General features: G+C 48.9%; 1 protein-coding gene across 1 annotated transcript in view; it reads right to left on the reverse strand.

The window, feature by feature from the left end:
- Positions 1 to 1,936: 1,936 nt before the first annotated feature.
- nyap2a (neuronal tyrosine-phosphorylated phosphoinositide-3-kinase adaptor 2a) overlaps positions 1,937 to 9,853 on the reverse strand; it is an 8,139-nt gene continuing 222 nt past the window's right edge. Inside the window, exons 2-7 of the mRNA XM_030108318.1 lie at positions 7,003 to 7,219; positions 6,443 to 6,756; positions 4,390 to 5,433; positions 3,808 to 3,954; positions 2,237 to 2,349; positions 1,937 to 2,155 (exon numbers count right to left, since the gene is read on the reverse strand). Of these exons, the coding sequence (XP_029964178.1) occupies positions 1,937 to 2,155; positions 2,237 to 2,349; positions 3,808 to 3,954; positions 4,390 to 5,433; positions 6,443 to 6,756; positions 7,003 to 7,205 (2,040 nt within the window). The 5' untranslated portion in view covers positions 7,206 to 7,219. The remainder of the gene's footprint in view (positions 2,156 to 2,236; positions 2,350 to 3,807; positions 3,955 to 4,389; positions 5,434 to 6,442; positions 6,757 to 7,002; positions 7,220 to 9,853) is intronic.

The following is a 9,853-nucleotide window of genomic DNA, read 5'->3' on the forward strand; positions in this document are numbered from 1 at the left end:
TCATATCATGATCAAGATACAGTGAGACTAAAGGCAGATCACCATCAACATACAGTTGGATTACAGTCAAGATACAGGCAGATTACAGTCAAGATACCGTCAGACCAAATCGAGATTACAGTCAGATTATAGTCAAGATACAGTCAGGCTACAGCCATAATACAGTCAGCTTGCGGTCAAAGTACAGCCATATTACAGTCAGAACACAGTCTGTTTACAGTCAAAACCAGATTACTGTCTGATTGCAGTGTGATTAAAGGCAGAATAAATCATATTTCAGTCAGTTACAGTCAGTTTACAGTCAGACTACAGTCAGAGTACAGTAAAAAATCAGATTACAATCCTAACAAAATCAGACTTCTATCAGAAAAATGTCATATTACAGTGAGATACTGCGGCTGAGATAACAATCATAATAAAGTCAGACTACAGCCAGAATAAAATCATATTACCGTGGGAATATAGATTACAGCCATACAGAAGTCAGATTACAGTGGAATTACAGTAACAGTGGCTGCAGGTGCAGATAGGGCGGGGTGAGAGGTCAGAGGTCAGAGCAGTTTTGTGGTTCAGCAGCCAAAAAACAAGCCATCTGTTTCACTTCTAAAATATTCTTCTTTTTCTTTAAAAAAGTCTTCAACAATAGAAAAAAGTTTCATTCCATTTGGGTTGTTTGTTTGTTTGTTTGTTTGTTTTTGTTTCACATAAAGACTGAACGATTGACTCCTTGGTTTTTTTTTTAAAGACAAAATTTAAAATCTGAACTCTGCTACTCGACTGAAGTCAAAAAAAATCTCCAAAAGACGAAACTTTGCTACACCCGAACAGTTGTGTTTGTGTGTGTGCGCTCATGCACGTGCGTAAGCGTGTATGTGCATGCGTGGGTGAAAACGTGTGTGTATGTTTGTGTTTTTGTGTGTCTGTGTCTTTGTCTGTGAACATGTGTGTGCATACGTGCATGCGTGTGAGTGTATATGTGCATGTATGCCTGTGTGCATGTGTGTGTGTGTGTGTTTGCACCTTTGTGTTTGTGTTTCTTTGTGTCTGTGACTGCGTATCTTTGTGTGTCTGTGTGTGTGTGTGTGTGTGTGTGTTTGTGTGGGATAGACTGTGTGTTTTTGTATCTTTGTGTGTGTGTGTGTGTGTGTGTGTGTGTGTGTTTGTGAGTGTGACTGCGCGTTTGTATATCTTTGTGTGTGTGTGTGTGTGTGTGTGTGTGTGTGTGTGTGTGTGTGTGTGTGTGTGTGTGTGTGTGTGTGTGTCTGATTGTTCTGAGCACTGTCAGCACGTAAACTTAGATCCAAAACATCTTAAACAGGTTTCAGTCCTGTGCTTCTCTCTCCAGAGCCCTGGTTTCAGGTCCTGGAGGATCTGACCCTGCAGGACCTGAGACTGGGGTCAGAGCAGGTAGGGTCAGGCCCCTGGGGGCAGGGCCAGGGGTGTCAGACCCTAGGGTCAATTCCAGAGGTTCAAAACTCTATGGTCAGTTCCTTGAAGGTTGGACCCCTGGGGTCAGCTCAGGGAGGGTCAGTTCCATGGAGGGTTGGATCCCCAGGGTCAGCTCAGGGAGGGTCAGACCACTGGAATCAGGCTCTGGAAAGTCAAGTTTTTTTCTTTTCCTGATGTCATCAAAACCTTCATCATCATCATCATCATCATCATCATCATCATCATCATCATCATCTTCACCATCCTTTCTCATCCTCCTCACTGTCTTGGTGGATTCTTCCTCCTGGTCTTCCTCTTCCTCTGTTGGTGTTTCTTCCATCAGATGGTTCTGTGGTCCTATCAGAGCGTTGTCTCCCCCTATCAGATGGTTCTGTCCTCCCATGAGATGCCAGTGTCCCAGAAGACAGTGTTGGTGGTCCTCTCATCAGATAGAGGTGTCCTCTTATCAGATGGTTCTGTCCTCCTACCAGACCATTCTGTCCTCCCATCAGATGGCCGTGTCCCAGAAGACAGTGTTGGCGTGTCCCGGCGCAGTGGGCGGGGCAGAGTATGGTGGCGGCTTCCTCTTCCAGGATGGGAGGATGGGCATGCTGTCCTGCTTGCACAGGTTCTTCTCGGGTCTCTGGCGAGCTTTGATCTCTCGGCACAGGACTCGCTTCTTCTCGATCATGTCCATCATGGTGGAGTCTCCACACAGCCACGGCATCTGGAGACGGAGGACAACTGGACGGTTAGATGGAATTTCCAGGCGTCTACAGGTGTTTGCAGGTGTCTGCAGTGGTGGTACCTGGCTGAGGGCAGGATGGTGCATCTCATGCAGGTGATGTTGTGGAGTTCCACCGGGTGAAGGAACCCCTGAGGTCGACGCCGAACGTCCCAGTTTACAGACAGACTTTGAATCTGCAGAGACAAAAACTTTGACATTATTCAACTCAGAGACACATCACAGTTATTGCATACATGTCCACAGGTCTTCATGTGTCACTGGCATTACACCTGCTGTTTGGATTGAATGGACACGAGTGGTCCAACAGGTTTCAACGCTCTGCAGCTCAGAGGGACTGAGGGACTCTAGTGTTCCGAAGGGTTCTTTGTTATTTTCCTATCAAATCACATAAAACAGATCATTTAATTTTACTTTTAAAATACTGTAAATCAGTTATTTTTCTGAAGAAGTAACTAGTAACTATAACTAATTAGGTTTAAAAGTAACAGCTAATTCGGACCAAGTGCCAACCTCCGCTCATAAAACATGAAGATAATGCCGAAGTGCAAAAAATATGTAATTCTGGAGAAATTCCAGCAGGGGGCGATGATGCTGGTTTCAAAAAGAGCCCCGGTCTCACTGGAACCCATTCAAAAATGGTGATTTTCAGAGTGAAAATAGGCAAAAATAGTAAGTGCCCGGTTTCAGAACATGTTTTGGTCTCTATCTCTAGTTTCTATAACCTGCTGCTTCACCAGACTCTGATTTTCACATAAATCATCTGTTGATTTTATATTTCGAGTTGAAGTTTTGCATAAATCGCCCTATCACAGCGCCTCCTCTGTCCACGTGATGCGGTCACATGACAGGCTGGACCAATCACATTACATCCGGTTTCAAATGTTCAATGTGGAGACGTCCTGCTGGACTCGCTGAAGTCTTCAGAACGGCGGTTGGGAACTCTATGGGTGACGTCATGAAAGGTCTATCCATTTATTACCTCCGCCAAGGAGGCTATGTAATCACATCGGTTTGTTGGTTTGTTGGTTTGTTAGCAACATTACGGAAAAAGTAATGGACGGATTGCGATGAAACTTTGTGGAAAGGTGGGTCTTGGGCTAACTTAGAATCCATTACATTTTGGTGATGATCCGGATCACTGTCTGGATCCAGGAATTTTTTAAAGGATTCTTTAACATTGAACAATAGGGCAGTCTTTCACACAGTTGGGCATAACTCAAGAATAAATGACAAGGGGGCTTAGCAAAAAATTACAGTGTAAGTTCTTCAATGACTAAGAGATAAGAGATATCAGCTGCTGATCCAGATCATGGAAGTATTCCGGAACCAGGATCCAGAACAGACAAAAATAGGGGGATTCCGGAGTGTCAGTCACTGTGAGGAAACACGCTGAGATATGAACATGCAACAAACAGCTTTCTCCCAGACATCGTTTGTGTTGGGGAGAAATAAAATGTTTTTGTATTATATATGGTGTTCTTATTGTTGTTGGTGACTGCTTTGAGCTGTGGCGGAGGTCTGCGCTCTCTGAGTGCGAAATTCTAGTTTACAATCTATGATTAGGACCAGGTACCGGTGTCGGTGTGCCCCGTGTGGACACCAGTCTGAACTGCAGTCCTTGACACACTTACCTTCTCCTCCTCCTGCTCCTGCGCCTCCTCCTCCTCCACACAGCATCATGGTTGGACTGACAGACGACCTCCCCATCCTGCTCGAAATTGGACTTGATTGTCCGTCTCTGTCTCTGCTGTGATGCCTGGGCAGAGACCTGCAGTCTCCTGCAGAGACGCAGAGAGAGGCACAAAAGTTTGTACTGATGATCTTCTGATGTTCTCAAACAGGTCTGGTCTCGGTTCTGGTCCCGTTAGATCTCAGTACTCATTGATCAGAACATCTGACTACAGAGACTGGAACAGATCATTAGGACTCCAACTTAAACTGTTATGCAGATGATACACAAATCTATTTATCTGTGAAACCAGATGACAAACATCGAGTAACTCTGGATGGTGTTACTTTGACCTACAGAACCACTGAGAGGAACCTGGAGTTACTTTGGACCAGAGTGAGAAATTAATCCTTGTATTTCTGATCTCCAGAGTAGAAATCTGAATTTCCTTTTCATCATGATCGTCAAAAGTCTGTTAAAAGTCTGTATTTGATTCAGAATGCCGCAGTGAGAGTTCCGACAGAAATTCCAGGAGATACCTCACCTTCTCTGTCTCGGCTCTTCCTCCCTCCTGAGCTCCTCTTCATCACCTGCCTGCCAGACGAGAACAGGAAGTTGAGTTCTTCCAGTGGGCTTGTAGGAGTCTGCGACCTCATCGACATGTTCTGCATGGATCCGTGCGTGGAGGAGGAGTTACTGAGTTTAGCTCCGCCCTCTCCAGCCCTGTGGGAAGACGACGAGGATGACGATGAAGAGCGGGGCATGCTCCCTCCTGCCATGAGCGTGTCGTAGGGAGGCGGCCTCTTCAGACTGAGCGGCGTCAGAGAGCGGCCCACACTGACCGGGGACGGACATGCCGACTGGCTGCGGGGGTAACCGTGGCCGCCGTGGGCGGAGTTGGACGACTTGTAGAGATTAGAGGGAAGGGGCGGAGCCGAGGAGCGGCCGGAGGAGGTGATGGTGTGTGTGGACGACGGCTCTCTGTCCCGGTCTCGGTGGCGGTCTTTGCGGTGGTGGGTGGAACCCTGCGGCTGCTCGGCGCTGCCCGGCTTGTACGAAGCGTTTTCCAACATGGGCAGTCGGGTGACATCCAGCGGGGTGAGCGGCGACTCGTCGGAGTTGGGGGAGCACTGAGACGGGGCGGGCGGGAAGACGAGCAGCGGCGGGCGGTGGGTCAGGAGGTTGGGGAACGGTGGCGGAATGTCACAGAGCGAGCCACGCGACGAATATGCCTCTGGGTCAAAGATGGCCGAGTGGCCGTCCTGCAGGAAGTCCTCGAACACGGGGTACTTCATCTCCTCGTACACCGACTCGTTCTGCTCGTCCTCCACGCCCTCCGGACCCCTCAGCTCCCGCAAGATATTTCCCACCATCTCGATGTAGACCGGCTCCTCGTCGTCGGTGTCCCTGGAGGCCGGACTGTGACTCTGAGACGAGGACTTGTCCCATCGCACCGACGTCTTCTTGGCGCTGTGGTTTCGGATGTAGGACTCGTCGAAGGAGGTGCTGAGCTGGGTGTTGGGGTTCCTCTTGGGTTTGGGTGGAGGCATCTTCCTGGAGTCCTCGGAGTGGAGGACACCCCGAGCCGCTGTCAGACAGGAAGCAGGAACAGAGAGTGAGCGGAGGAGACAGAGGAGCACAGCATGAAGCAGAGCCTGCATGATCTTCAGCTGCCTTCAGGTTATACTGGTGTGCTTTGGGTATCAAGTTCTTCTTCTATGGTTGAATTTCAGCACTGTAGCAGATGTACTGTGATGCTGTACTGAGACAACACCTCCTCCTCACCTACTATCAAGAACATGACTGCATCGGGGAACCTGTCAGAGTCCTCCAGTGCTTTTCCAAACTGACTCTGATCAGCTCACTGATCATCACACGAGAAAGAAACGTTTCTTGAGAAGAATGTTTAATTTTGCTGTGTTTTTTGCATGCTTCACATAAACACTTTTTGTATTCTGACAGTGTTCAAAAGCCAGTTTCTGTCTCCAGCTGAGGTTCAAAAGCTGCACTAACTGGTAGAACATCATGTTTCCATGACAACCGAGCCCAAAGACAGGAACCTCACGTTTCCATGGCAACAGAGGACAGGAGGAACCTCATGTTTCCGTGATGACAGAATCTGAGGACACGAGGAACCTCATGCTTCCATGACAAAAGAGGACACAAGAAACCGTGTGTCGTCCATGATGGCAGAAGACATGAGCAACATTGTGTTTCCATGACAACAGTGGACACAAGGAACCCTGTGTTTCAATGTGAGTTTTCTGCATGTTTGACTTTGCAGCTGCGAGGTTCAGATGCTGCTGCTCTGCAGAGCGCCCGAAGCTCCGTCTGGTGTTGCTTCAGTCTGACTGATCACTTGTGACATGAAGTCCCCACAATGCATCACTCCCATCAGTACAGCAGTACCTCTACCTGTCAGTGTATTGTTCTCTGCAGGATGTGTGTTTGGCTTCATTACAAAACTAAACAACAGCCTCGACACAAAAACAACACTGTTTTCAAACCACTGCCGTGTAAATGGGAAGTCTTTCTGAAATGAAAACAAAAAAGTTGTGTCTTCCCCTGACGGGGCCTGACAGCCCGGCGGTTCTCACCTTCACTCAGCTCTGACGCGTCTTTGGCGTCCTGGTGGTCTCTCTTGGGGACGCCACAGCCTCCGTCCACAGTCTCGGAGCTGCTGCTCAGCTTGGTGTTGGGGTCCCTCCGGGGTTTGGGCGGAGGCTGCTTCCGGCTGTGGGCGGAGTCGTCTTCCCCGCCACCCACCGAGTGGAGGGACTGGGATCGCACGGCGAAGCCCTGGCTGGGGGGGGGCAGTCGGTCCTGAGGCGCCGGCATCGTCATGAACCCCATCCGAAAGTGTTTCCCAGAATATGCTCCGTCTGTTGCCATGGCGACATCTTCCCCAATCCTGGTGAGGATCAATTAGAAATCAAATTAGCACTCGTCAACACCGTGCGTCCGTGCTCGTGTGCGTGTGTGCCTGTTGCAAACACCCGCCGGTGTTTAGTGATGAAGCCGACGTGACTAATCGCTCACGGTGAGTTTGTTCTACGTTTCATCTCACCGTTTCTGTGCACAGCGTCAAGCTAGCTTCAATCGGCGCAGACCTTCAGGAGATCAGCCTCAACAACCGGTGACAGGCCAACAACTGTACCTTTTGATGGCTTCTTCCTGTCGCCTCTTCTTCTGGTGTTTCTCCTGCAGGTAGGTCCAGTTGGTCTGGTTCCGGATGCGGTCGCTCTCTCTGGCGATGTCTGAAGCATTCTGGATCACCAAACCGTCGTAGGTTCGGAGTCCGCTGTCCTCCACGTACTGGAAAAACCTCCTGAAGGACGAAGTCTCCTCCTGAGACGTCATGACTCCCCACAGACCTGGAAGAGGAGTCACAGATGAGCCTGGAACCAGAACCACAGGGGCCCTGGAACCAGGTGGGCTTGCAACCAACACCTGAGGGAACCAGAACCATGTGGATATGCAGCCAGAACCAGAAGGGAACCAGAAACGCCTGGAAATGGAACCAGATGAGCCTCAGAACCAGACAGACCTGGAACCGGAGCCACACAGGCCCTGGAACCGGCACCATACAGGCTCTGGACCCAGAAAGTCTAGAAGCAGAACCGGACATGCGCTGGTACCAGACAGGCACTAGAACCTGACGGGCCCTGTATGTTTTAGGTATTGTGCTAAAGCCCCCCTTCCTCCCATCTCCCAGCTTTATCTAAAAATAGAACAGGGAGTCAGTTGCTGGTAACCTAGCAACAGCAGCATCTCTCAGAGGAACATGATGTAATGTTTCTTTATGGGGAGGCGAATAAAGCGCACACACACACACACACACACACACACACACACACAGATGCTAACAGAGCATGCTAACACACGTTGAACGTGAAGAGAGCGTCTGTTCTTCAGTGTGTCACACTTCCTCACTGAACCGAGGAGTTTCTGGGTTTCAGTGACGGATCGCAGACGTTTCTGGTTCAGAAGGAAAACTCAGAGTTTATGTTTACTGTAAATCAGGTTCTACTGAATCTGAAGAAGACGTGTCTGATCGGTCTGTGATAGAATGCAGTGTTTGAAGGAGCTTCCAGCGTGGTTACTGCTCGGAGTGGAAGTGAGATGAGACTCTGTGTCAACCTGGATGTAGTCCTGAAGAGAAGCCTGGCCTCATTCTGCTTTTCTTCTATAAAGAATCAATAGTCAGCAGGTCTACAAACTCCCTCTCCAGCCAGTACAAAACACTTCCAGTAGCATTTCTTCTCCAGTTTCTTTAATGTAGTCAGTCGTCGGCTCTCCAGTGGAATGAACTTCCTCTCAGATGTTGCTTTTATCATCAATTTACTTTTGATCAATCGAATCAAGTGTGGAGTGAAGTGAGGCTGCTGCTCCATCCGCAACCAAGTCAACCTGAGGGCTAATGCTAATGCTAATGCTAATGTTAATGCTAAGACAACTGCTTTCCATTGCTCCACTGACGACAATGGTCCCTTGGTCTTTGGTTCCTGGTCTATGACTCCTGGTCTGGACTCTAGGTAGTCCAGAATTAATCAACTCGGGGAGTCCAGAGTGGTCCTGGATACACTGGTCTCTGGTCCTGGATACACTGAACTCTGGTCCTGGATACACTGATCTTTGGTCCAGGATACACTGATCTTTGGTCCAGGATACACTGATCTCTGGTCCAGGATACACTGTTCTCTGGTCCTGGATACACTGATCTCTGGTCCAAGATACACTGATCTCTGGTCCAAGATACACTGATCTCTGGTCCTGGATACACTGATCTTTGGTCCAGGATACACTGATCTCTGGTCCAGGATACACTGTTCTCTGGTCCTGGATACACTGATCTCTGGTCCAAGATACACTGATCTCTGGTCCTAGATACACTGATCTCTGGTCCAAGATACACTGAACTCTGTTCCTGGATACACTGAACTCTGGTCCTGGATACACTGATCTCTGGTCCTGGATACACTGAACTCTGCTCCTGGATACACTGAACTCTGGTCCTGGATACACTGAACTCTGGTTCTGGATACACTGGTCTCTGGTCCTGGATACACTGATCTCTGGTCCAGGATACACTGAACTCTGCTCCTGGATACACTGAACTCTGGTCCTGGATACACTGAACTCTGGTTCTGGATACACTGGTCTCTGGTCCTGGATACACTGATCTCTGGTCCAGGATACACTGATCTCTGGTCCTAGATACACTGATCTCTGGTCCAGGATACACTGAACTCTGTTCCTGGATACACTGATCTCTGGTCCAGGATACACTGATCTCTGGTCCTAGATACACTGATCTCTGGTCCAGGATACACTGAACTCTGTTCCTGGATACACTGAACTCTGGTCCTGGATACACTGAACTCTGGTCCTGGATACACTGAACTCTGGTTCTGGATACACTGGTCTCTGGTCCTGGATACACTGATCTCTGGTCCAGGATACACTGATCTCTGGTCCTAGATACACTGAACTCTGCTCCTGGATACACTGAACTCTGGTTCTGGATACACTGAACTCTGGTCCTGGATACACTGAACTCTGGTCCTGGATACACTGAACTCTGGTCCTGGATACACTGGTCGCTGGTCCCTGGTGTCTGTAACTTGGTGTTTCGGACTCTGGACCTGCTGGTAGGTCTTGCCATCAGTGGACACAGATACAGAAAATATGAAACACACCGAGCAAGAGAAAGAAGCAGAGAGCAGCAAAGACATCACCAATGCTAATGCTAATGCTAACGCTAACACTAAGAAGGATGGGTAAACCATCACCCTCGTCACCATCGTCATCCTCGTCTTCATCTGTCTGAACCTTCTCAGGCTGTCAGGAGGTTCTGATCACACCTGGAAGTAAAACTGGACTGAGCAGAGAGAGAGAGAAAGAGAGAGAGAGAGAGAGAGAAGAGAAGGAGGGAGAGAGAAAAAGAGAGAGAGGAAGAGATGGAGAGGAAGAGAGAGACAGACAGAGGGACAGGTAGAGAGAGACAG

The sequence above is a fragment of the Salarias fasciatus genome, chromosome 14 (genome assembly GCF_902148845.1).
Source record: "Salarias fasciatus chromosome 14, fSalaFa1.1, whole genome shotgun sequence".
NCBI lineage: Eukaryota > Metazoa > Chordata > Actinopteri > Blenniiformes > Blenniidae > Salarias > Salarias fasciatus.